Source organism: Nyctibius grandis, chromosome 11 (genome assembly GCF_013368605.1).
Source record: "Nyctibius grandis isolate bNycGra1 chromosome 11, bNycGra1.pri, whole genome shotgun sequence".
Lineage (NCBI taxonomy): Eukaryota > Metazoa > Chordata > Aves > Nyctibiiformes > Nyctibiidae > Nyctibius > Nyctibius grandis.
The window spans coordinates 11,703,792-11,731,632 of NC_090668.1; the positions used below are offsets into that span (position 1 = coordinate 11,703,792).

The 27,841-nt window shown below is 38.0% G+C and overlaps 1 protein-coding gene across 5 annotated transcripts; it reads left to right on the top strand.

Moving 5' to 3' along the window:
- Nucleotides 1–86: 86 nt before the first annotated feature.
- On the top strand, nucleotides 87–26,319 carry SLTM (SAFB like transcription modulator). Of its 5 annotated transcripts, none has more exons than XM_068410418.1 (21): nucleotides 87–352; nucleotides 1,101–1,188; nucleotides 9,730–9,803; nucleotides 10,099–10,284; nucleotides 10,721–10,768; nucleotides 11,782–11,809; nucleotides 13,171–13,639; nucleotides 14,209–14,258; nucleotides 16,228–16,346; nucleotides 17,976–18,125; nucleotides 18,216–18,325; nucleotides 18,411–18,571; nucleotides 18,899–18,990; nucleotides 19,214–19,377; nucleotides 20,437–20,611; nucleotides 21,219–21,343; nucleotides 22,438–22,608; nucleotides 23,475–23,789; nucleotides 24,239–24,389; nucleotides 25,144–25,301; nucleotides 25,674–26,319. In XM_068410418.1, the coding sequence occupies exons 1-21, from the start codon at nucleotides 158–160 to the stop codon at nucleotides 25,780–25,782; spliced, it is 3,138 nt and encodes a 1,045-aa protein (XP_068266519.1). In that variant the 5' UTR covers nucleotides 87–157; the 3' UTR covers nucleotides 25,783–26,319. The 5 variants fall into 5 exon arrangements, with proteins under 5 accessions (XP_068266519.1, XP_068266521.1, XP_068266523.1 ...); XM_068410420.1 differs by having other exon boundaries at nucleotides 88–352; nucleotides 24,251–24,389; XM_068410422.1 differs by having other exon boundaries at nucleotides 88–352; nucleotides 18,411–18,490.
- Nucleotides 26,320–27,841: the final 1,522 nt, after the last annotated feature.

Sequence of the window (27,841 nt, forward strand, 5' to 3'; positions counted from 1 at the left end):
CGCCAACCTCTCGCGGGGAGGTCCCGGGGCCAGGTGAGCCGCAGCGCGCCTGCGCCGCGCCTCCAGGTCGGCTGCGGCCTCCATCCGGGTACTGGGCGGCCCGGCCGGGCGGGGGGGTTTCATTGTGCGTGCAGCTGCCGCGCTCAGTCGCTCTAAAATGGCCGCCGCCGCCTCGTCTCCTGCCGCCGCGGGGGCTCCCGCGGCACCCAGCGCCTCGGCGGCGGTGGCGCTGCCCCCCACTGAGAGCAGGAAGATCACGGACCTGCGGGTCATCGACCTCAAGTCGGAACTAAAGCGGCGCAACCTGGACATCACCGGGGTGAAGACCGTGCTCATCTCCCGGCTCAAGCAGGTGAGAGGCCGGCGCAGGCCGCGGGGGCCGGCCCTGCCCGACCCGACCTGCCGGGGGGCCCGGCCAGCCGCCGCTGGCTGCCAGGCTGCGGGGGCGGGGCGGTCGCGGCCCCGCCGGCTGCCCCCGGTGTGGGGGGCGGGACCTCTCTGTGTGCCGCCGCTGGTGTCGGTGGAGGGGCGAGGGTCTGCCGTGAGCGGGCAGCCCTGGCGGCGGCGGGCAGGGGGGCACGCCCCTCTCGGCCGCCGGGCTGGGGGGCGGTGGCCGGGCCGGGCCGGGCTCGGTGTCCCGGCCGGCGGAGCCAGGGCCGGCTGGCGGAGCTCGCCCCGCGGCCTTGCGGCCCGCCCGCCGCCCCGGGCGCTGGAGCTTGTCGGGCGGCCGCCGTGGTGAGCCCTGGGGCTGGTTGTTGCTGCAGGGTTTCCGTGCTTCTTTCCTCCTGTTCCTGTGCTGCCCTTAATGTCATCGCGGGTGTCGTAGTGGCCTTCTAGTGTTATGTTTCCAAAGAGAAATGTGCTGATCCTTGATAAGCTGTCCTTTGAAAATGCCATTTTAACAGTCTAAACCCTTGCCATTATCGTTAGCGTTTCCTTCTTCTCCTTCAGCTTTAAGTGAAAGGTTTAGCACAAAGTGTTTTACAAAATACTCTTGAGATGGAAAAAAATAATAGTTTGGCTCACTGACTTCTGCTGAAGTCACATTGTCTAGCTTCCCACTGAAATCCATTAAAAATTTTATTTTTTGTCTTATTTAGGCTATTGAAGAGGAAGGAGGTGATCCAGATAATATTGAAATAACTGTTTCTGCTGACACACCCACCAAGAAACCAACTAAAGGCAAAGGTTAGGATCTGTTGATGTACATTACATTCTCAAGTAGTTTTTGTTGCACGTATCACCTTCGAGAAAGAGCATGGTACTGTGGCCTGTAGTTTGGATACAGTTGTCACTTTACTGTTTATGACTTGTGTCATGTAAGACATCTTTTGCCTTACTGATCTGTTTTCAGTCACTGTGTATAGGCAACGTACAGGAGTGCTGGATATCTATGGAAAACGGGTGGGTTAAGAGATGTGTTATGAGGTAGTGGCTGTACTGCCTGCAGATCCTGGAGACTTGTGCTGTGTGTGCTGAGGCTGTGTAGATGAACTGTGAGATTTTTGGAATATACTGTGTTAACAGAGATCCTGAACATGGAGTGTTAGAGGTGCAGAGCGGGTGTAGGAACTGCTGTGTGGCTCTGATGCTGGGGATGGATATCTCTGTAGTGTCAGAGAGTATCTGTGCAATAGCGAAGGAAGAACTAAGAGGTTGTTTAGCCATGAGAAGGTGCTGGACCTAGGCTAGTGATGACTGTATGAGAATATGTGGTAGGGGGTCACTGCCTGAGGAGGACTGTGTTGTGTGGGTTTATCAGCATACTTTTTACTGAAGACAGGATTTATAAATATGAATTTCCTGAATGGGCTCTGAAGGCTCACTGTGAAATGTCTAATTAAGAGATTGTAGTTTTTCTGTTCTGAAAAATCATTACTTAGATTCTAAACCAATCTGTTTGGCAGTGATTGTGTTGTCTCTGTTTTCTTTTTCATAAGTATTTAAGTATTGTTTTGTGAGTTTGGGTTCTGGGGGATTTTTGTTTGGGTTTTTGTTTTCTGTTCTGGGAGCATCCATAATCAAGTAATACTGGGAAAGGAAATGTCTCTTTCATGCATAGCATTCTTCATTGAACATACATGCTAAGAATGTTCATACGTGTGCTGTAGGTACCTCTTTTGGAAATGATCAGTCTTACACTGCTGTCACTTGTCTTAGGCTGAATTTTGTGGTGGAAATGATTATTCACTCTTTGTCAGGTGCTGTGAATGGGGAATTTAGTAAGAAAATCTATCTGCTTAGAAAGTTTGAATAACTTATCTGTACTTTTGACACACTAGAAAAGTGAAAGGAAATAAACTGTTTCACAATGTGGTTTCATTTTCTTCTGTGGCTTTACTTTATTCCCTACTCTGGAAAGGTAACTGATGCTTAAAACTACATGGAAGCTAAATAAGGAAACGCTTCTCCAATTTTTCATATAGAGATCTAAATGGCTACTTGTTCTGATGTGATGAACACTTATCTGCTGCTTTTTGTCCTCCTATTCTCCAAACTAATATCATGATATGCATAATGTTCTTGAACTGGTTTCTTGTTTAGTTATACTATTTTGCTTCTGCAAAGGTAGTTTGCCTAGTAGGGGTGCGGCTGCCTGAGGCAGGGTTTCAGTAGCTGTTCCTTGCCACCTCTTTGGTGGAATTTAATCGTAAGGCATACGTATGACATGCATGTTCTTGGTAAACCTCAAAGTAAAATACGACCTTCATGAAGTTCTTATCTGCTCACTTTGCAGGCTCAAGAGTTTTTCCTCATTACTTTTTGGATTACAAATCTTATGAGCAAATTTTGTTCCCAAAGTATGAGAGGTTCGTGCTGTATTAATCTTCAAGTGTGGAACAAGAAAAACTCACTAATTTGTGTAGGGAAAATCTTTTTTGATCTTATTAGTTTATGTCTAACTGTAAGAAAGAATATATACTTTCTTTTTAACTATTCCTTGTGTGTGTTAGCTGCTGATTCTGATGTTATCCCCCTTTCTGGTGCTTTCTGCTGAAATACTTCCCTAGTAACCAGAAAATATCCCTCAAAACTTGGAAATCTAGCACTTAAAAAAACCCATTCCCTAACATCTCACTAAGAAACTTTCAAAGACATGTGGGAGATGCATGCCCATCGACTGAATTCAGTAGGACTGAGCTTTCGTTTAAAATTAACTGTCTTGATCCTCCCTGTGCTTGCACACCCTCTTCCTATGAGTAGTGTTGCCTCCTTCACTGATTTTGCCAACAGATTGCTCTAGGCCTTTTGCTAATGCTTGCTTCCCCTCCTTCCTGCAGCTTCAGACTAATACTAATGGGTCTTTAATTATTTTGCTGCTGTCCAGCGGTAAAATTAACACTAGCACTACTAGTCCTACAGTATTTTTTCCCATGCTGTTATTGCTGTACAAAGGAGGGTAGGAATATTAGATATTTGTTGGAGTTACGAAGGAAGTACAGCTGCAGAAAAGGCCAGGGAATGCGAGTAATGGATAAAGCTCCTCACATCACCCAGAGAGAGGTGAATGGGAGGGAGGAAGGAGGTTTCCCTTCTGAAAAATCACAAACTGTTAGATGGCTATCAGTTTTAGATCTGAATGTCTTTTGTAGCCAGTTTTACTGCAGCTCTTAAGGTCTGTGGAAAAAGTGAGATGTCTAGTTCCCTAGCACTGTCTGTTAGAAAAACTTGATCTGGAATACTGATGCAGGCTGAATTAGAGGGAGAATAGTGTGTGTGTGGGAGTGATATATTTGTTCTCCCTCTCATTTTTTTTGTGTGTATGTTGACAAAAATTGAGAAGAATAGTAATGAGGTTAAGGGTAGGGCTTACTCTCATAGAACAGGATTTTGTAATGGCCTGATAAATTGATTTATCAATTGAGTATATACTGTGGATTTTTACTGGACTGTGACAAACTTTTGACAATCATGATACAAAGCCAGCTTGCTATTAGACAGGGGAAAAAACATCTGTAAAACACTATGAGTGGAAGAATGAGGCCTTGACTAAACTGTTTTAAATGTAGACTGTGATTCTGTAGACCTTCTTTCTCTCTTAAAACAAACAGCACCTTGCCAGTGTCCCATATCAAGTTCTGCAGCAAACGATATTGTATGAGAAAGGAGTCATATTTAAAATAGGGCATTTACTGTCTTGCCCAAAAGGGAGATAACGCAGAGGGAGCCATGTGGATCTTCATTGGGAAAGTGTATAAATGGAGGGTTCTGCATCGCGACTTAAAGAATGCTTGCAGAAGGATTCTGTAATCCAACCAGAATCCTTGATCGATCCTGTATGTAAAGTTAGTAAAAATCTAACACTTTTTCCAGAAGCTAATTTAATTCAATATTTGGGGTAAAGAAGAACTGCAGAACAGTTAATCAGAAGAGCTATGCAGGTGAGATCAGTTGGTTTTGCCAATTAAAGTTTGAAAGCTTAAAGATGGAACAAATACCAAGTGGTCCATCTTTAATTGCCTCAGCTGTGCCTCTCCACCCTGGAATTTAGTAGCTATGGACAAATTTTTTCTTTTTTTTACAAAGTTGCCAGTTTTGGAAAAAGCTGTTCTTTTCAAGTCTGGACATTCTGCTGCTTATTCTGATATCTAGAGGAGGTTACTTCACTGCTGGTATGAAATATTTTTCAAACGTTTCTGATGTGAACATTCCTTTCAATTATCTGCAGTCAAAAATATTGTAGCACATTGATACATCACAACTTGGTGATTGAAAGTTAATTTTCTGCCAAGTTTTGGAACTAGTGTGGATGAAGAACAGATTTTTAGGCTAATCAATTTTAACCTCAGAGAATTAATGTGAGTAAAGATGTTTATTTGCTGCTCTTCCAAGGCTAGTTAGACACCTATTACTTTGTGTCGTAAGTACCCCTCTAGTTTCTAACTGAATTTCCAATTTGACAGTACTGTTTCTTAGATCAAATGCTGACAACTGACAGTGGCTGGCTTATACTATTGCCCGAACAATTTTGACTTCTTTGTTTAGTTACTTTAAAAAAAAAACAAACAAACCAAAAACCACTAAGTTGGACACTGTTGGCCTTCAAAAGGAGAGTGGAGTCGGGGAAATAAGCTGTCATGATGTCATCTGTCCTTCAGGAATATTAAAATATCTATTTTTAACAAACTGTCAGTTCGTTATTTCTTCTTCTGAGTTAACATCTTGATTTTAATCTTGAATAACCTGAGTTTTCAATTTTTTCTAAATAAATATTTTTCAGAATACATTTTCAAAATGAATCTTATTCCTGAGCTTTGTTGACCTTTTTAAAATTCTTCTATTTTTTTAAGGCAAGCAGGTAGCTGCTTTGTTGCTTCCTCTCAGTGGCTGGTTCTGTTGATCTGCTTTGCAGTTGCTGAATAAAATAGTAAAGATTGAAAAGTGACTTCTCCAGATGTTCTTGGTGGAGGTGTGGTGTGCCCTTGCACACAGTGCTGTTGCACTGCTAATTAGGCCTCTTAATATTGCAAGGCATTAATTGACTCACAAAGTAGGTTTGTTAATTTATTATTATTTCTAGATATCTGGCCAGTGGTGTTCAATCACTCTATATATCCCTGCAAACTTTTAAGTATTTCTGTCAAGATTAAACCAACTATTGAGACCCTACTCTTTCTCAAGTGTTTTATTCAAGATAGAGTACGTTATAAGGAAATACATTCATTCTCCTCTTTTGAGGAAAGATGCATGTAAATTATTTGTAAAGAGAACATTCCTTTTAAACTAGACTTTGTTCTTGCATGTTAATGAGTAGATGATGTGTAGAAAAGAATCTTTCTCTGCATGCAGGGAATTAGTAAGCTAAAATATCTAAACTCAGTATTGATGGTAAATTTAAGATACTGTAAGTTGTAATCAACACTTGAAAAATAACATGCAGACTGAACCTTGGAAACGCTTTGCATAGGTGGTTTCAATATGGGGAAAGTTGTTTTCATTGTTTAAGTTACAATATATCATGCCTTATTGAAGCGAGATATAAACGGTGTACAACAAACCGTAGGTAAGGCTTCCACGTGCCCTCAGATAGGAAGAAGTAATCTTGCCAAATACTTCTGAAGTAATTTCATTAAGGTGGGGGTGAGTGATATCTCTAATGAGCCGCACTGGAAAGTGTTATGAATGTTTAATCATATGATTACAAATACTGGGAAATCTTATGAGCAAGTCAGTGATTCTCTAGAGAGTACCTGACTTTGTGAAGTACATCCTTTGTAAAAACCATAAATGACTAGGAGCATTATCTTGCAGACACTGTAGAAGACTTAAATATCTTGTTACCCTTTGATACCATTTAAGAATACAGAAATGGAACAGGATAATTTACTTTTTGTTAATATTGTGGCAAATGATACTGTTCAAATTGCAGCAGACTCGTTAACTAAATAACGCTATAAAGACTTTATTCCTTTGTAAAGATGTTCTTTCCCCTTCCTCCTTTTTACCTCCTGTCCCATGTTTTTGATGAATCTTTAGCATCAGGTACAACAGAACCTTGTTGGGGGTTTCAGCAGGAATACCAGAAGAAATGCAAACACTAACTCTTCCAAAATTTTATGATGAGTGTGTTACTCTACTTCTGCATGAGATGCAGATATCTAGTTTGTTTAAGACTTGTCTAAAATAACACTCTTCTATAATTCTGTGTATGCTTAGGTAGCCTGAATTCCTCATGTAGAGGACCATGAATAGGTAGAAAAAGCTTATACTACTGTAAGGTGTGTAAATGAGATGAAAGCTAAACCTGCATAATGTTAAACCAACATTTTAAAGATGTTCTAAATCTTCTGCTTACTTCTAAGAAGAATATTCATCCTCTATGCAAATAGTCTGTTGCAATTTTATGGTGTGTAGCAATTGCCATTGCCAGAAAGGGATTGAGTGTGGTTTATAAAGGAGTGCCATCATTCCAAGGTAAATTAGTATTTGTGGTGTTAGGCACCCAGATTTGTGGTGCGTGCTGCTTACACCACTGCGTGGATAAACCTGTACATAAATTTTATCCTATGTTGACAGCTTGTATGACTTGAGACCTGCTATGTCTGTTGACTGCAGAAGGTCCAGCTGTTCCGATTGTAATTGTTAACATACCTTTTAATCCGGGTTATTTTCTTCAAAGTGATACCAGTCTTGAATAAGTTCACAGAAACAGTTTCTGAAAGGTGTTTGTTGCAATCTGACTTTAGTTATGTGAAATTATGAGCCAAGTGTGCCTTTCAGTAGCCAGTTATGGATGAGTATCAGTGTGGAAAAGTTTTGAATTTTTGTGGATGCTTTTTGGCAAGTTACTGTACCAACATCTGAAAACTATCTGTATCAGAACCTTGCAGTGCCACTTCTGAGCAATGTGACTCTAACCAGAGCAAAGTAACCTGAAACACAGAACTGAGAGGGACAGCAACTTCCTAGCACTTTCTGGCTTGAAGTGGGAAAGTGAAGGTCATTGTTCATGCCTCCTTATGCTTTGGAATACCTCTGGTACTGAAAGTAAATGGGACTTATTGCAAAGAAAAACGCACAGACTAAAGAAAGGCTGATGAATACATATATTCCTGTCTAGTTTAATCTAGCAGCAAACAAAACATATGGACAGCTTCATTACTGAAAGGTATAACTTCCTCTTGATGAAGACATGTCAAATAAAATATAGCCCTTCAGCTGCCATTACAGAATGATGGGACTAACTTGAGGTAGCTTTTGTAATTTTTTTTTTTTTTTCTGTTCTCTATAAAGTCTGGGTTGTAGTTCACCTGCCAGATGTCCTTGGACAAAATGAGTGAATTTAAATAGCTTTCTTGACAGTACATGCTAGGTAGTTGCTAAATATGTCTAGCATCTTCTGTGGATGTTTGCCTGTCTGTGTGTATGCTTAGCTGGATATGGAGTGCAAGAAAAACTCGGACTTTCAGGTTTAACAAACTGAAGAAGTGAAATGTGAGAGGGGTAAAACAGAAAACAGTTGAACGTGCGTAGAAATCCTTGCTGTCTCACTGCTTTTTACATATATTGAAAATATCTGTGGCTGTAGATTCTATCACAGGATGCTAAATAGTAATAGAAAATTTGGATGTCTTCCTTTTAGACCTCAGCTGTGATGCATATCAAAAACTATCCTTTCCAGTGTAAGTGCGCTCCTCTTTCTGAGGAAAGCAAGCTTCCCTAACTGTACCTGTGCTGCTGGCTTTTGCACCAAAATCTCACAAATCTATTGCATTACAAATATAAAACAGGAATGTTTTGTTTGTTTTAAATGAAGTAAAATCAGTGGCAAGATCTCTTTATGTATTTAGATCTGAAAGTTTAGATCTCATGTTTTGCAGTCGTAGAAATAACTTCTGCCATGTGTCTTTTCCTGGAGACTAGTGTGCGTCTGAACTCAAAACAACAATATGCTGTGTATAGTAGTACTGTCAGAGAGCTGCCTTTCAGTGAGCTGAGTGAAACCAATTGGAATCTAAGTAAAACTGAAACAATAGTTTTTCTTCTTGCCATGTAGCTGAGCAGTTTCCAGCTTTGAAATGCAGTTTAAGAACTGTGTATGAAAGACTATGGGAATTAATTGCTGACAAAAATTGACTATTCCAGTAGCAGAAATGTCTGTACTGTATCAAACTTCAGCTTATGTTTATCTTTCCTATTCTTTTTGAATATCGATAGAATTGATTTAGGCATTCATTAGAGGATGAAGGGATGAGGGAAGATGTGATGTCAAAAAAATAAAGCATTAAGTGCTGATCACGACTGCCATCTCATTTGCAGCTTGAATTAGGACACTGAGTTTCAGTAGAAGATAGTAAAGCCGCTTCCTAACAGAACTGCTTTTGTACCTTGAGCTACTGAAAACCACCACATAGGCTAATCTTTGATAGAATGAATCAGAGAGACAGAATGCTCTACAAAGGGTGTGTTTGTGTGGAGATATTTATATCTAGTGTTCTTTGGTCTTGTTTTTGCAGAAGATTAAGGAAATACAATGGGTTCCAAAGGGGAACTGTGTCTAGCCTTCATCTGCACAGAGCCATCTTTATTAGAGAAAAGTGTGTGTGTGCTGGAAGAAGAGAGTTCTTCAATGGAACATGTCTTTAGTACAGTAAAGAATATGTAGAAAACCCAAGTGCTTCACCTGACTCAATTTTTATGCTGATTGGTCCCTCTAGTGATGGAAAGCACTGAAAAAGGTGGCTTGGAGAGGCTGTGCAATTGCCATACTTGTAGATACTCAAAAACACTGCTAGATAAAACCCTGAGCAATGTAATCATACTTGGAACTTAGCTCTGCTTTTGAGCAGGAGGTTGAGTGGACTAGATGACCTTTAGAGGTCCCTTCTAACCTAAATTATTCACTGATGCTAGTTATCCAATAAAGTAAGGGCTTTCCAAAGTCTTAAGTTATAAAGTCTAATTAACTCCAGTAATTCTAGAAACGTACGCTTTAATGTTCTCCTGAATTCCATTATCACTCAAAGTAGAAGGATTGGTATTAAAATCACTGACTTGGATGTAACTGCTTGTTTATGCAAGTGTTGATTGTTCTTGCTCATTCAGCTGTCATTTTTTTTCTCCTCACCTTAAAAATCCTCAATTTTGGGAGGGTTATGTTGGAGTGAACAGTTCAGATAAACTAGAGCATATAGAGAATAATAAACTAAGGCCCAACATGTAATCAGTATTGAAAGAAAGTCTGCTCTGTGTAGCAGCTCTAGTCATTAGCACATCCTATCTTTTCAGGTAAAAAGCAAGAAGCTGATGAATTAACTGGTGATGCTTCAGTTGAAGATGATTCCTTTGTCAAGGTAATAAAAGTATGTAATTTTTTTTCCTAGTTTATATTTAAGTTCAATGTTTTGCTTTATTTACCAAAAAAAGCTTCCATTTTCATTGCACTAATTTATGTGGAAATTTGGAGCATTGTTTTTACTGCATTCACAGCTGTGATGCCTAAGGGTGTTAAGGTGTGGGTTTTTTTTTAAACATGCTATGTATTTTTATTATGGATGTGATACAGTATTTTGCAGAAACAATGATTCTAGCAGTGAATTTTTCAGAATGTAGCTAATACCCTTAGTTATGCCAAATATTTGTTGTTCACACCAAAAGGAAAGTGAATTGGAGACTCAAGATGCAAGTGATCAAGATGGAAATGATGAATTAAAGGACTTTAAAGAATCTGTTGAATATGAGAACTTGAATTCTAAAGAACTACCATCTGCAGAAAAGAAAAGATACCACAACCTGGAGCCAGCAGAGACAACAGAAGATACAGAAAAGGATTCTGAAAGTCAGGTACTTTATTGTATTTTACATGCATTTTTATCAGCAAAATGTACATTTTTCTTAGTATGCCTGTATTACCAGGCAGTCAGAACTAGTTCGTCTTGCTTGCTTATCTCAAAAAGATAATTTGGTACTTTTTTCTTTCTGTTCTCCTTGACTTGTTTTTGAATAGTCCTGAAACAAACATGTCATTGATTGATAAAATTCTACCACAGTCCATACAGAGTTCCCAAGTGGTCCTTTGCCCTGGTACTAGTAGTGACATATGTAATCTGAACACTGAACTGAAAGATGCAAGTAATGAGAACTGCTCATTAATGTTCACCTTATTGAGTATGTATCTCCTTAATGAAAATGTTTTCTGAGTTAACTGAATCTCTTGACTCTGAATGTTGAAGTGTCTTACAAATAGTTTGCTGAGCAAGTCCCTTTTATGTTCTCATAGGAAAATGAAGGTCAAGACATAGAAGATTACACTTTTCCAACTGTCCATGTAAGTTCCAAATCAGTTCTGTTAAGCTGATTTTCATGTCTATTTAGTTGGAAAAGATTGCTTTAGACTGGCTTTTTGTTCCAGCATGTATCTTAGAGAGTCAGATGATGTAATACAGTAAAGGTAAACAGTATGGGAAACTTTCATTCATGTTTTTTTATAATCACGATAATTGTGATTTCCAGATAAGGTGTCCTATTTAAATGCAAATTCCTGTCTACAACTTGGGAGTATTCAGTGCATAGACTTAGCAAGGAATATTTTTCAAACCCTCTTAAAACTTCAGAGGGCTATACCAAATGCTAACATAGTATATACAGCCTATACAGGAGTTTAGAACTCCTGTTTTAATGTAGAATTTGCCTTTGGAGAATGACGGGAGAGGGGGAGGTGTTGGTGGTTTGGGGTTTTTTGGTGGTTGTGGTTTTTTGTTAATACTAACATCTGTAACATCTGTAGGTTCAGAAATTCATTCTGAGTTACATGGAATTGGTGTCTGAAAAGGGACATCTCATACAGCATGTCTTGCTCAGTGAGGTTAATGATAAATAAGTAAATACCTCTTAAAATCACAGTTTCATTTGTAAGTACTTAGCGGAGGAAGCCTACCTAGTTTCTGACTTCTGTCCTAAGCTTTTAAAGCTAATGACAGATTGCTTGCATTTCATTGAAAGTAGTAATCAGCAGTGTGATATCCATTCTGAAGGCTTTAGCAAGACATGGGACAGTTTAGAAATGTCCTGTTGAGTTAAGGGGTTGGAACACACAGCTATTTTCTTCCCCCAGTTGCAAACTGCAAGTGTTGCAGATACGTACCGGTGAAATTTCATACAAATTTTCAGTGATTTGACAAGGGAGGTGTGCAGGCTTGGTTTTTATATCATCTTTTCTTTGGGAACAGTTTCAGTTCATTAATTTGCTTTCATACGATAGAAATTCTGTGGAAAATATGAACTGTTCTGCTTAAAGTTTTAAAATAGGAGACGTTTAGTCTTGCCTTCCTTTTCTTGCAGGATGGTGAAGATGAAGAAAATGAGAAAGGTATGTTTAAAGTTTAATAGAGTTCAGAGGTCTTTAGTCTGGTAGAGCAGGCAACTTTCTCTTCTAATATTCAGTCTCTTTACTAATATTAGGCTTGTCTCCAGTACGGAGAATCAGTTGTCTCCTTATTAAGCTCAGCACCTGGAATCATTGTAGTCAGTGCGTTTATTTCACTCCTAAGAGTTACTTTACTCTTGAGAGTTGATTACAGTACTTATCAGTTACTGTGGTGGATGTATAATATCGTTGTAATACTATGATTCTTAATTAAAAAAACATAGTATTCAAGGACTCTGATTTTAATATACGGTAAGTCTTGATGCAAAAGCTTCCAACTTGCACTGCAGTAACTGATGTTTAATTGAGTGAAATGATACACTCTTACACTGAATTTGAGCAGCCAAAAAATGTATGGACCATCATATGCTTGGCTTACTGTCACTTAGAAATACCAGTTGTATATAGGATGGTAAAACAAGTGTTTGGAAACCTGTGGAGTGGCGACTTTTTTTTTAAGCTGTGCTCATTAGTGAAACTATAGAAGGAATGTAATGCATTTGGGCAAACAGACTTCCTGGACAGAAGTCTTAAGGATTCTACGTATTGTGGACTAGAAGGGACATGGAACACCATCACTTTACACAGGATGGAATAAACACATTACTGAAGTTACAGGATAAAACTCCAGACTCCATGTTTACGAGGGACCCTATGGCTGAAGCGACTCATCTGCGCAAATCCAAGAATACGGTTGGAGATGCCTGTGTGGGACTGAGATGGAAAATCTGTCCAGTGGATGAAGACTGAGAACCGTTTGTCTACGAACTCTGGATTAAAGCTCACTCCTCCATTTTCTGCAGCAGCCTTGTACAGCTAACTTGACTGCCAAACAACTGCTTAGAAAGGAAAAGCAAAAGAGAGCATCAGCGTGGAAGACTGACTGGAATTCTCCAAGACTGTAATTCTTTCGGATTTGGGAAGGTTAGAAGCCCTAGAACCAGGAAGATTCAAAGACAGATTAAATCAAACTGTGAGCGTCCAAAGCAACTATTTTCTCTGGAACGCTAAATCCTAAACTGGAAAATGGATACTTCTTATGAAGAACGGGTAACTCCAGGATGGAATCATATTCTCCCTCCTAATGTTTTGGTATTTGTCTCTAGAAAATGTGTTTTGCCATGAAGAATAAGTGATCCTGGGTAAAGGATTTATATTTGTGTTAATACACCTTGTGTTTTTTTCTAACCTTCCATCAGTGCTAATAACTGGCTTTGTATTTTCTAGGTCCTATTCTAGCTTATGCATATGAAATTGTTTAAACTTCTTCTTTTGCCATATTTATTCCTGTTAAATCCTCTTAGATAAAGCAGGTTCTGGTGATGGTACACAAGAAGTATCTAAACCTCTTCCTTCAGAAGAAAGCCTAGCTGAGGCTGATCACACGGCTCACGAAGAGATGGAAGCTAACACCTCTGTGAAAGAAGCTGAGGATGATAACATATCGGTTACAATCCAGGCTGAAGATGCCATCACTCTGGATTTTGATGGTGATGACCTCCTAGAAACAGGTAAAAATGTGAAAATTACAGATTCTGAAGCAAGTAAGCCAAAGGATGGGCAGGATACCATTTCACAGAGCCTGGAGAAGGAAAGCAAGGACTATGAGATGACTGAGAACCATAAAGATGGTAAGAAGGAAGACTGCGTGAAGGGTGATCCTGTCAAGAAGGAAGCCAGAGAAAGTTCAAAGAAAGCAGAATCTGGAGACAAAGAAAAGGATACTTTGAAGAAAGGTCCCTCGTCTACTGGGGCCTCTGGTCAAGCAAAGAGGTTTGTTTTTCTATGTCAGTTCTTTACGATACTGAGTACCAGCATTCAATAAGATCACTCTACATTAAGGGGGTAGCAGCAAGAATCTTATAATTAATATCCTATGCTCCTGCCTATAGATTTTTTTTTTTTTGACCGCCATAAGTTACTTTTTAAAATTCAAGATCTTCGTATAGACACTATGTCCTACTGATTGCATTGTCGAATTGTCAGCATTTATTTATTTTTTTCAAATTGACGATTTTTTTAAATGTCCTTGTGATGATGGTAATGAACAGCTATCAGTTCTAAGAACACAAAATGAAGTCAAGTCCCCGTCCTGAAATCTGGAGAAGATTGCCATATATCCACTGAATAGAGTTGTCAGAAAATCTAGATCTTCAGGCATCTTGGGGAAAATCAGTGCAAGAATCCATAAGGGAATCATTTGTTCAAATACACAGTCTAGCCCTTTTTTGTTTTTATTTTTTGAAATGTTAACTTGTCTATTAGTATTAGCAGTATAAAATGCAACACTTAGAAAATTCTGTATTTTCAATTTTCTTCTGATTTTTAATTTGCTTCTCTAGCTCTACTAAGGAATCTAAAGAAAGCAAGACAACATCAAAGGATGATAAAGGTAACTATTACAAATCAGGGTAGTATTATCTTGAACTAAATGCTTTCCTATTTGAAAAGTTGCTTGCCATGTACTAAATGATTTTATATAATTGAACTCATCCACCTGTGATAAATTATGCAAGAGGTACAACAGTCATTAGCTATATGTATGTGTCTGTGTATCTTTTTTTTCTCCTTACGCTGGTTCCTTGTATGATCAAAAATACTTATTCTAAAGACTCAATGAAAATGTATTCTCCTATTCCAAAACGCTTGGGAGCAAATTCCACTTAACGTTTCCCAAATCTTTGTTTTGGTGACAAGGTGTGATTTTCAGATATGTGTACTGTAACTTAGAATGGCTTGGGTTGGTGTTATATGCAGAACAAGCAAAAAATAATTGCAAGTACTTAAACATAATGCCAATGAAATTTTTTGTCTTAGTTCTAGCTCATTTTTAAATAAAGTGAACTCTCAACTAAGTATCACAGCTGAGATGCCAGCTAGCAAAATTGCACTTGTGGCTCTTTAGTGCATTAAAGTTGGACCTATTTGTCTACCTTGGAGTTTTTCTGTTACTATAAAACCCTGTATTATGATTACAAATTCACAGAGTGGAGCTCAAGAGCACGTTAATGTCACGTGTTATACTGATGCCTAATAGTTTAACAAATGCATTAGTATAAGCTCCCGTGTCTCCTTATTTTGCCTACTAGCTCTGCCAAAAACCTTTGTAGCAGAATCTCTTGCATATCATTAATGCTGGATGGAACTCTACCTGGTAAATTAATTTCCAAGGAGAAATTTTTGTGACAGACGTAATTCAGTCTTCTGTAGATGCATGTCTGTTCATGTTGGTTATATGTTTACAATGAAATTAAATGAAGATACAGCAAATCTGCTTTCATGTAGTGTATAACTGTAATAGTAACTATCGTAAGCCTGTCTTAAAATACATAGCTAAAGCCAATATAGTGGCTCTTTAATGCTATTCTAAGCGTATCACGGTTTATCAAGACATCTAGGATTATTAAGTTAATCCTAGTTTGACAATAACTGAGATTTGTTGCCTTTTGCTCTTAGTTCATCTTGATGCATTGAAGAAGGAAAACCACCCTTTTTCCTCAAGGTGGTTAAATTACCTTTTAAAACTGCTTACCACCAGATTTTTCCAACTGTTTAGCTGGAGATACAGTTCTGGTCTTGCCTGCATGACTGGCTACATTTTAACATACTCAAGCAGTTTGTACATTTAGCAGCAAACAACAACAAGCTGAACTAAATAATATAAGACTAAAAGATGTTGGGAATAATATTACATGAATCTCTCTGAGTTCTTAGTTCTATGTTGTGGCAAGAATGGCCAATCTATTGGGGATGGGTGGGTGTTGGTCTTTAAGGCACATAATTTTTTTCTTTAGTGTGATTGCAGGAAATCATTTTGGTGGGTTGCATCCAGTTCTACATCCAGCAGTATTTTTAAAAAGCTGCTCTGGATGGAGGGCAGATACTTCAAGAAATTGTGGAAATTGACCACGTTATTCTGGAGGCTAGGATTAACTAAGTCTCCTCTATTTACCTTTCTGCCATCTCTTTGGTACTGTGAGTAGTGTAAAGACATGATGACGAAGAACACATGTTGGGTGCTAAAAAAATTTTTCTTGAATGGAAGTTACTGATAAGAACCAGAAGTTGAAGCTAAATGTACATACCCAAATGAGGGGTAAAGCACGCCTTTAACAAAGAATTGGATGATTTTTCTAGCTCTGTCGTTTGGGTATGAGTTAGCCAAGCTGTTGGTCTCAATAAATGGGTAAATGAATGAAATCTTATGGCATATATTTTTTTTATATAGAAGTCTTTTCAAGAAAGGTAACCGGATAAACAGTTACTTAAAGGTAACAGGCTAAGTTTCTCTTTTCAGCAACAGTTTAGTTCAGTATTCATGATGCGTTTGTCTCCTTAATTTTTTGTGAAACTTGTTTCAGGAAGTGCAAGCAGTGTTAGTGGTAGCAGTGGAAGTTCAACTAGAAACCTGTGGGTTAGCGGACTGTCTTCCAACACAAAAGCTGCTGACTTGAAAAATCTCTTTGGCAAATATGGAAAGGTATTTAATGGGGTGTGATACCATGTGTGTTGTGTGTGTCTCTTCCCCCTTTTCTATTTCCAGTTACAGAAATTGAGTAATACTTGATTTAAATAAAAATCTGAGATGAAATGTCTAACCAGTATAATCTAAAAAACCTCAATGCTTTCAGCATCTAAAGTAAGAGTACATGCTTACAGGAAGAACCATATGTTAATTTTATAAGAAAATTTTCTCTCTGTTGAGGTAAGATATATGCAAAAGAAATATCACAAATATGACTGGTCAGGACTGGCTTTAAGAAATTTTTTTAAAGTTAAATAACAATGGCTATGTTCTTTTGCAGCAACTGTATTTAACTGCGAGTGTAAGATAATGTGCTAACTGGTAAAATTGTAATATAAACAGTCCTTATAGAACCTGCTGCTTTGGGAGACTGGTTTTAAAATGTGTTCTGAGGCTTATGAATGGGAAAAATAGGTTAAAAAAAGTGACAGTTAATGTCTTCTTTTAGGGACTCTTTTAATGACTTAATGATTTTTTTTACAGGCTGCTTAAACTAAGTCTGCTTTCCTGGCTTATGGTTTAATTTAACATACAAATTCCATAGGACAGTGCAGAATCCGTATAAGCTAAGCAGTCTTCTGAAAACAGTTTTTGTTGCAGTTGTTCTCATTTTCTCAAAAAGAGTTGCTAATAACTGTGAATTCATAGTGTTTGTATGAGCCTCTGCAGTTACGACATTATTGCATCTTGGGAACTAGTTAGAACCTTAGCACTGTGAATATCAAGTATGTGTACTGATTATTGGATATCTGATTTTTCTAATGAATTTAGTAGGCGATTTCATTTAATACCTTCATAGGTGTTGAAACCTGAGAGTATATTTTGTTAAAACTCACAATTCTTTGGCTGTTTGTGCTGTAAAGATGCTTGGTACCTGTATTTGTTTATCTTCCCAGTTTTAAAATAATTGGGAAATATTTAATTTCTAAATGACTGTACTGTTACAGGCTGCTAGAAAGATAAAATTGTTGCATTAGAGCATGATTACATCACGAAGACTGGCTCAAGTAGTTACAGAAATTCTAGCAAGGAGCAGGAACACGAAGCTTAATGCTTTCTCAAGAAGCAGGTGTCAAAGAGCTGGTTGTTAAAATTGCTTAATCGACACATTTACTAGATGCTTTTGAAGAATTTGCTCCCTTATTATGTTAGTACATAATACTGCTTATACCTTCCTGCCATTAATTGGCAGCTGCTGACTTTTTTGTGGTGGTTCATATGTCAGAGATGAACCATCAAAATCAGATCAGTTGTGTTCCTGTGATTGAATTTTGACAGTAACTGTCAAAAGAAGCATTTAGATAATGTGCTTGAGGTTGTGACTGGCCAAAACGGGACGTAAGCATTAATATGCCTTGATGTGAAAGTAGGGATAAAGTTCTCAAAGCTGCAACGTCCTGTGGAATTATATGCTTTTGAAAACTTGGAGTGTCAGTCTTTCTAGTGCGGTGGGTTTTTTGTTGTTGTTGAGGTGGTTTGGGTTTTTTTGGTTTTTATATGCTAGGGTAAAAATAGTACTGGAATACCATCGCTTCCTTACTAGAAATGTCTCTCCCAAAACCTAAATTTTACCTGTTTATGTAGGTGCTTGGTGCAAAGGTGGTCACAAATGCACGAAGCCCAGGGGCAAAATGTTACGGCATAGTAACAATGTCTTCTAGTACAGAAGTGGCTAGATGTATTGCACACCTTCATCGAACAGAGCTGCATGGACAACAAATTTCTGTTGAGAAAGTAGGTTTCATAAGATGAAAACTTTTCCCAAAATAGACCATTGTATGCAAAAATCTGTATTAACTTATTTGCTTTTGGGAAAAAATACAGGTGAAAGGCGATCCCTCCAAAAAGGAGCTGAAGAAGGAAAGTGATGAGAAATCTGGTTCGAGTAGAAGCACGGGAGATAAGAAGACTGCATCAAGTGATAAAGCCAGCAAGTAAGAAATTTCACTGTCTTCTGAAGATGTGAAAATCCTTTAAGTTGAATTTTCGTCATTGCATTTTTGTTTCTTTCCTAACAAGAACTCCATCAGCCAAAAAAGAAGAAAAGAAATCTGAGAAATCCGAAAAAAAAGAAAGTAAAGAAGCCAAGAAAACAGAAGGTAAAGATGAGAAGAGTGATAATGGAGCAAGTGGCCCTAATCAAGAATCCACTAAAAAAACTGAAGAAAAGAAAAGAATAAGTATGCAATATAGCCATGTTTCCTCCTGTTGAATCTGTGTCTGACTTGTTTTGGGGGCATGTTCTTGCTCTTACCTGAAACCAGACAATTAAACACCTGTTCTTATTTAGACTCCAGTAACATGTATTACTTTGGAGCTGATGTTAAAGCTTCCATATTTAATACTACTACTTAATTACAGACATGTGCTGGTATGCTTCTCCTACCAGCAACAGTTCAACTTAGAGATTTAGAAATGTCACCAAGGAAAATCTGTAATAGGCAAATAGGGATGTCTGTGTGTTTTAAACATTTATCTTTTTTTTTTTTTCCCCCCCCCTTCACTAGGTGGTAAAAGCCCAGGTCAAGTTGTAGTTTTAGACCAAACAAAAGGAGACCAAGGCCACACTAGGACAGTTAGAAGGGGAAGGTTTGATAAAGTAAGTATCTATAGATTTGATGCAATCCTTGTCTGATTTGATACTACCTTACGGTTGATATTTTCACTGAAGAGTCAATAAACTATCACAAACTGTTAAGCTTAGATAGATGCTTCGTATGCTTTGGGATAGCTGAGTAGTTAATAATACTTGAACATAGCATCCAGAAATCTCCCTAAATGAATGAGACTTCTGAAATAACCATTGTAATCTCTATCTATAGCCACAGATATTGAGGAACAAAGAGCGTATTATTCAAGATAAAGTGAAATTCAGGGAATACAGGGGTAGAAAGGATATCTTGCCTTTTGAAAAGATGAAGGAACAGAGATTGCGAGAACACATGGTTCGATTGGAAAGAATACGACGAGCTGTTGAACTCCGAAGGTAGTAATTCAACTTTTTGCTAAAGGCTATTTTATACATTAATTGATTGGATACTATATTTAGAACTCTGACTAGAATGCATTCTGTCAGGCCTTTTACTCAGATGTTAAAGTCTGGGACTCTACCTAACAGTATCTTTATATGAATTAACAGACTCTAAAATTTTTGTTTCATCTTTTACTAGCCATATATGTACACACATAGCTTAGTGTTTGTTATGGGGGGAGTGTATCTCCTAAGTGTTAACTGCACGCCAGTTTTCTTTTTGAAAAGATGAGAAGCTGGCTGGGAGAAGTGGCCAGAACTAGTGTTTGGGGTTTTTTTATTTGTTTTTAAAGAGAGAACTGTTGTATATCTAAATGACAAATAAAGCATAATACAATCTTGTCCCTTCAAATAAAAGGACTAAATGGCTACACCATTCTATTATACTCCTTTCATATGTCCAAAAGTTTGCAAAGGATAGTTAAATGACTTGTGTTGTTAGCTGGATTTCCCTAAACAAAGGAATTCCCAGCAAATATAGAACTTAAAAGGAGAAAAATACCTTTCCTGCTTCTTGTAAACTGCACTATAGGAGGTGGGAAGAAGAAAGCAAAATGAAGCTGTTGAACAAGTATACCTAACCTGTGCAAGTCAGAGTGATCATGTTATTCTGTCTTATTTTGGGGCAGAAAACAATAATTAAATTTTTTGTTAGCTTGAAGAGGGCAAGAGCTGAAATAGCAAGTATTTTTAAGATCCAAATCATATTCTTTGCTAAGCTGTTGTTATTGTCTGCAACATGAAATATGAATCCAGCATAAAATACATCAAGAATGATGATTCTTGATATAACTTTTCCTAGTATCTGTTGTCTGCTTAAATGGTTCTATAGAATACACTAAAACCAGTTTGGCTACTTGGGGCTTAAAGTAGACTTCTGATACCAGGACTTCTGTCAAGAGTTTACTCTCAAATAGTTTTTTTTAATGTCTGTGCCTAAGGTGATGTTAGTTTTGGATCAGAAAATTTTTCAGATTAGTTGTTAGTTACCTCTTTTTTTTTTTTTTTCTTTAGGCGAAGAGAAATTGCTGAGAGGGAGCGTCGTGAGAGAGAACGCATACGAATAATGCATGAACGAGAAGAATGCTTGCAGAGAGAAAGGGAACGATTAGAAATTGAAAGGCAAAAACTAGAGAGGGAAAGGATGGAACGGGAGCGTTTGGAAAGAGAGCGTGTTCGTATTGAACAGGTGCGTACGTTATATTTTGAACTGTAGTGCAATATCATTTTGGAGTATAACCCAGTTCACACTTGCAGTGAATTTTTCTCTTCGCCGTTCCACCCAGGCCATAAAAGAACCAAGCAAACATTACATAATCCACAATGTACAACAACAGTAATCTTTATCTTGTTTGCTTGACTTGTAATTTGATGGCAAATTCTTGCTGCTGGTTTATGCAGTGGCTATACATATCTGTCTCTAAAACTGAAGTACAGCAGGTCATATTGCCCATACTAGTCTTCCATAATTTTACCAGATTTTTCCTAGAAAGTGTCACTGCAAACTTAATGAGATGTGTTTCTGGGCAACAAATACAGCAGCAAAACAAGTCATTACCTGGAGATATTTCTACCTAACAGCCAATAGGTCCTCCAGATCTGTTGTCTACTTTTTTAGAGAAGTATTCCTTATGCTCCTTTATCTTAGATGCTATCCAAAGATGAATTGTATCAGATAGCCTTTAATAAAAAACTATCAAGTATTAATTCCAAATACTTGTTAACTGTTCTATAGGTATCTCTAATAAAGAGCTATTTTATTTGTTGTGTTTATTCACCCTTGCTTTTCATGGTAGGAACGTCGAAAAGAAGCAGAGCGTATTGCTCGTGAAAGGGAGGAACTTCGTCGACAACAGCAGCAACTTCGTTATGAACAGGAAAAGAGGAATTCTTTGAAACGTCCACGTGATGTAGATCACAGGTAAGCTAATTCTCAAACCATTGTTTTACAGCGCTTCGTAAAAAGAGACAGCTACCAGCCTTGTGTCAGACTTGAAAATGCATTTGTACCTGAAACAAGTCTTCACAGAAGAACTGAATTTCTGGTATTTGTTTGTTTATCGACATCAGTTTATGCTAAGCGTGAAACATACCTTATCTCTAGGAGAGAGTTTTGAAATAAGAGAAGCATCCTGTGAATTAGTTCTTATTGTATGAAAAGAGCATAACGCAATTCAGTGCATTTGCTGAGAAAAGCTGTTCTTCTGCCTTAATGGTTGAAATTTCTAGCTTCTACTTTAAGATTTCACATTTTTGGTAAATGGATGATTCGGGAAGTCAATGTGATGGCTTTTAATTTTTACTGAAGCTGATGGTATTTATCATTTGCTGTTTGAGCCACATGAATTGAACTGGCTTTGATCTTTATTTCATTGTAAGAGTAGGACTGAGAACTTAGCCATAAAATTGATGTATCAGTGGTACAATGGAAGGTAAGTGTAAGTTGTCATGGTAGATACAGTAGCAGAACGCTAATATTTCTTCACCAGAGGCATAAAGACAGGTTCATTTTTCAAGGCTACTGATTATACACTTTAGTTCTCACATTCTTATCATAGAGACTCTGTACCTGAATGTTTCTAGTGAGCAAGGCTGTGACACTTCCTACACTATTCTTTCCTGAGAAAGCTGTTCTGATTTGTGGTTTGGGTGGTGGGTTTTTTTTCCCTAGAAGGCAATATTTTTTTCCCTAGAAGGCTATTTTCAAGACAAAATTTTGCTACAGCAATGTTTTTGTTGGGATTTCATTTTGGTTTTGTTTTTTTAAACTTTATTACGTATTTTATTGATACTTTGTCTCTCTTAATTTGCACTTCAAACAGAGGGGTGCTTGGGGTTTTTTTTTTCTTCAGTGATTTTGTTCACTACTATTTAAAGAGTCTGCCTTTGTTAGTGTCTTTCCAAAGGTCAAATCAGTGTCTTTAAAACAGACAACTGACTCTTACCCATTTTCTGCATGTTAGGCTTTGATTTGGATACGTGTAACTGATGAGGGTTCCTTTCTTTTGCTTAAAGGAGAGATGACCCTTACTGGAATGAGAATAAGAAGATGGCTCTTGATACAGATGCACGTTTTAGTCATGGTTCAGATTACAGTCGCCAGCAGAACAGGTTTAATGATTTTGATCACAGAGAACGGGGACGATATCCAGAAGGTTCTTCTGTTCCATCATCTTCTTTTGATAGGTAAGTTTAGATAATAGGACAGGTATTTGCCTGTCAACATCTCTGCGGATTCCACTCGTAACTGTTCAAAATTTAAAATGGTGCTAAAGGCTTTATACTGTTCTGATGCAGTAGAATTGCAATAGCGTCCTGAAATTTCTTGTGTCTTCAGGACTGGCTGTTTATATCATGGAATCTAGTCCGCTTGTCTCTGAGGACTTGAAATTAGCTGCCTGGTGGTCTTTTTTTGGGTGACACTTTGAAAGAATTTTTGTGATTATTCCTCTTTCACATCTAGTCATAAATGGGTTCCAATGGATTAGATCTGTCTTGCTGGGTAACTCATCTCCTTAAGAAGCAAGGCTAAAAGCAACTGATTTCATGAGTTAAGAGCATTGCTTGCATGAGTCACATTTCATCAGGGTCCATGCAACTGTGCAGTAAATACTGGTTGCAGATCCCACTCATGTTTCCATTAAACATCTCCAATAACCATTAAGACCACATAATTGTAGCTTCTGGACTTCTACTTTTATGCTGCAACAAACTAGAATTATATTTTCTAACTGACTGGCGAAATCTAGTATTCCCTCTGCTTGATACCAGGCAAAAACGAGGCCCTACAGTTGTTTAAATTATACTGACCAAAATGTGAACAGATAAATGCATAAAGAAATGTTAAACAGGCTGTAAGAACTCGGGTTCAAAATTACTTGTAGAAATAAATATAATTTGGGGTGGGAAGGATCTTTGAAATATATACCACATATATAGTGAAAATATAAAGATGAATCATATTTTTATATCCTAACACATGTGCTTACATGTGCAGAGAAATGGCAAAATGGGAGACAACCAAATAACTTTTTCCTATTTTAATAACTTAGGCGAGAACGTTTTGTAAATCAAGGTGAAGCAAAAAAGACTCGCCCAACAGCACGAAGAGAAGAGCCAGGGTTTGAGAGATATCCCAAGAACTTCAGTGAGTCCAGAAGAAATGAACCACCACAACCAAGAAGTGAGCTTCGAGATACGGACAGACGAGAAGTGCGAGGAGACAGAGATGAAAGAAGAACAGTCATAATTCATGACAGACCTGAAATACCACATGGTCGACATCCAAGAGAGACTGGTTCAAATCCACCTAGGCAAACAAATTGGAAGAGTGAGGGAAGCATAAGCGCAGACAAACGGGATGGCAGGTAAATTTGCTGGCTAACCAACAAACTAGCAAAGGTACTGATTCTTGTAGAATTTATCCATAGTAGCAATTCATCAAGAACTGATGTGTAAAGAGAGAACAGACCCCCTACTAAAGAATGGCAAAGTCACTTTCCAAAAGCGTTAGAAAAAAATTGTGTGTAGGTCACCACATAACGCTAAACCTCACCTGTAAACTTGATGCTGACTTCCAGCAGTCTATTCTTAATCACGTGTAGCAACAAAGGAGGTTTTTGTGCAAGAATGCAGATGTAAACAAATAACATGTAAGCATTAATTATTTAGAGAGCCACATAGATCTAAAAGAGTGTTTCTAAGAAGCCAACTGCAAGTTGCTATGAACTGAAAAACAAAAAGGAATCTTTGAAGTCTCTGTGTTCTGTGATTTGGTACCAATTCTATTATACTGAAACCAAAATTTTGATAAAAGCAATTTTTACAGAGGCGAGAGGCCAGATCGATCAGGAAGAGAAGTGTCTGGACACGTGAGAGGTGCACCTCCTGGTAGCCGTAGCAGTGCTTCTGGGTATGGAAGCAGGGAAGGAGAACGAGGCGTGATGGGAGAAAGAGGTGGAGGACAAGTGAGTCATCTTTTTGTGTTTGTGTGCATGACTGAGACTGGAAAATGCAAAATCCCACTGGAAAAATGACCATATAGCATCACATAAATCATTTGCAAGCATTCTGGCTGTTTTCAAGTTACTTTTCTTTAGTTTAAAGGTTCTTTTTTGTTGGGTTTTTTTAATAAGCCAAGAAATTGCAGAAAACATACCCAATTGAAGAATGGTCTATGATGGTGAAAGATGGTGAAAGATGCTAGGTCTAGCATCTTTCGGGTAGATCTGAACAATACCTGAATGAGTCGCTTACACTGCCTGCTACTTCCAGTGCAGTTTGTCACTGTAATCTGTAATGTGCTACAGAGAGAAAAACCTCCTCTAAGACTTGTCTTTAAAGTCTACAGACTAAATGCTCCATGCTACTAGATCCTGTAGCGTTTTAAAAAAAAGTGTTTCTGTAGCTATATGGAACATGCTTGTCAGAGATATCATGAGATCAGGGCAGAAATGGGAGTAAAGTATGAGTTCATAGAACTTCACTTCCTGCATACCCACACAGTCATTATTGCAAATTAGTTCCTTTTTGTTACCCCAAGTTATTTTTAACAGGACTCTTGCAAGCATGCGTTAGCTGCCTCTGGACTGCAATCTTAAAAGATGCTTGACTTTTATATATTATATATAAGCTGTAAGCTTAACTTTCTCGAAAAGCTCGTTTCCTGTCGGTAACAAAATATGCCTTTCATTCTGAAAATGACTACCATTTTCTTACTAGCACTATAATGAGGACAGACACGTTGTTGAACGCCATAGTCGTGAAACTGGACCAAGAAAAGAATGGCATGGACCTAGTTCTCAAGGAAGTGGGTATCATGACACAAGGAGAATGGGAGATGGCCGTGGAGGAGGTGGCATGATGTCTCCACATACAAGGTACAAAAACTACTCCTTTCTCTCAGTTCCATACTGAGCTCTCAAAGCTTTGGTTATGCTTAGGAAGTATAATAGTCTCAGTGCACGCAGCATTACTGTCTGTGGATGGGTTGCTGCTCCACAACATACAAACCATCTTTCCATGCCACCACGTGGCTCCACAATTGTCCTGTTGCTAGGGGCAGTATTGTTCAGCTGCATAGAAGAGAGTGGCTTCTTGCAAAGTCTCTTTTCTTACATGGTTTCAAGTCTCTTTTGAGATTTACAGTTTAACAGTTGAGTAATATGAGAAGTAACAATGTTCTTACCTGTACACCAAGAGTGTAGATGCTTACCATAACTTAACACTTTTTTAAAAACCTTTGTTTCCAGTAACTCTTCACCAATTAATAGAGTTGTACAGATCACAGGCAATTCCATGCAGAGGGGAAGTGGCTCAGGATTTAAGCCATTTAAAGGTGGACCTCCACGAAGATTCTAAGATCTACAGCTGCTTGGTTTCAAGATAACTTATTGAAATCTCTTGTAAACTTTCTCTGATTAATAACAGGAAATCTTGTCTGGAAGTCCTGGTTAAATTTTTTTAATTTAACATGATTACTTTCCTCTCAATTTTGGAGGTATTTTAATAGTTACGTTGTAATTTTGGATAGTTTTTGTGTATCTTTGATAAGCATTTTCCCTGAGGCACTAGAGCTGTGTAAAACCAAATTGGAACCAAAATATTTGTTAATCCTGTATAAAAGAATAGTTTGCAGCTGTGTGCTAGTAGTTTGATTTACCAGCATTAGCTCTGTGGTGTCATATGTTAGCTACTTATCACAACATACACAACTCTAACCTCCATTTTGAAGGTTGTCCAGGCTATAATCTCTGCTTTCTAATTTGTAGAGAAATAAGATTGTTCTTTCATTACTGGGTATTATGTAACCTATTTTTGCAGAAGGTACTGTTACATTGAGTGCATTTATGTGTATTCTTGCAAATGTATTCTTTTGAAATAAACCTTCATATTCTATATAGCTTCTAGTAAGTCTTTGAAACAGTCTTTGGGGAAGGAAGACAGAATTAAGTAGACATGTTGGTATAGCAAATCAAAACATGGGTGCCATTAGCTTCCAGCTAAAGCTTCCTTAATTGTTTCCTTCACTATTACTGAATTGAAAATCTAGAAGCATGTTTGTAGCACGAGAAAGATTAGTACCAACAAATACAGGAACACTCATGGGAGGCCTCAAGAAATAATTTTACACAGTTTGCTCTTTATGTATAGCAAAGCTCTGGTAGAACTTTGCTATCACTTACTTTAAACCAGACTACCACAAGTGAACTTTGCTTACAGTGGTTGGGGAATCCTATATATGCAGTCTTGTTCAGGTACACCTACAGCCATTCCTTGATGTTGTCTCAAGCAAAAGGGATGCATCTTTTTAAACCTTTTCGTTTAACATTGAATGGCCTATGTTAAATCTTTCTTGACCAGACCCAATCAGAAATGTTAGGTAGCCAGTCCAAGGCTCATCTATCACCCAGTCAGCGTAAGTATATAGTTGCTGAAAAACAGTTTTGTAAGTGGGGGGGAAGGCAACTCTAATCCACTACAGAATAGTTACAGAAATGAACGAAGGACCTTGCTACTAGAACGTAAGAGCAGCTTGTAAAGTAGCATTTGAGTAAGAGCTGGAAGTTTTTACTGGTCTGGTTTGCCTTCTAAAGAATGATTTAAGTTAGAAATTCTAAGGCAAGAGCCACTAAGAATGTGCTAGTGTTGCACATGGATCTTTGCCACCCTCAGTTACCCCTGGTCTGTTTGCTGTGTGGAAGAACTGCTAGGTATCTACAGTGTTCCAGAGGAATTAAGTAGCAGAAAATGAATTAAACTAAATTGTTTTTGAGTGGGTGGCCTTTCAGGAAAGACAGGAGGAGAGAGAAACCTGGTATGACAGCATTTTCTATAATTAATCCTTTGTGAATATTCACAGATGACAAATATTTAAATCTAAGTAGTTAAATTTACTGAGGCTTTTTTTGGCAGGAATTTCCAAGAGAACGTACAAGTTAGCAGAGTGCATTTTTAAAAGTACATATCCGTTTCGCTGCAGTCTGTGCTTCATTAGGTGTGACAACACATACAAAATAAATATTTGCTATAAGATGACTTTGTAGTGGCTAATGGATCAAATGGGAAATGTGAAAGTTTATAACCTTAAAAGACAAAACTATAGAGAGGTACAAAAATAAAACTTGTGACTTGATATATTGCCTATAGTAAACAGGTCTAGATGCACATTCCAACTGGTAAAGGTATAAATATTTCCTAACCTTTTTTTGCTTAATTAAATGAAAATGTGATTGTGCATATGTAGATATTTCACTTAAAATATTGAAACAAACTAGGATAATGGGGGAAAAAAATCTGATTGAAAACAAACTGCCAAAAACTTCTGAATTTATAAAATATTTAGATCAACAGAAGTCTATCCTTTTATTTTCTAAAGCAAGATTTTTTCTTTTTTTTTTTTTAGGATTTCATAAAACCT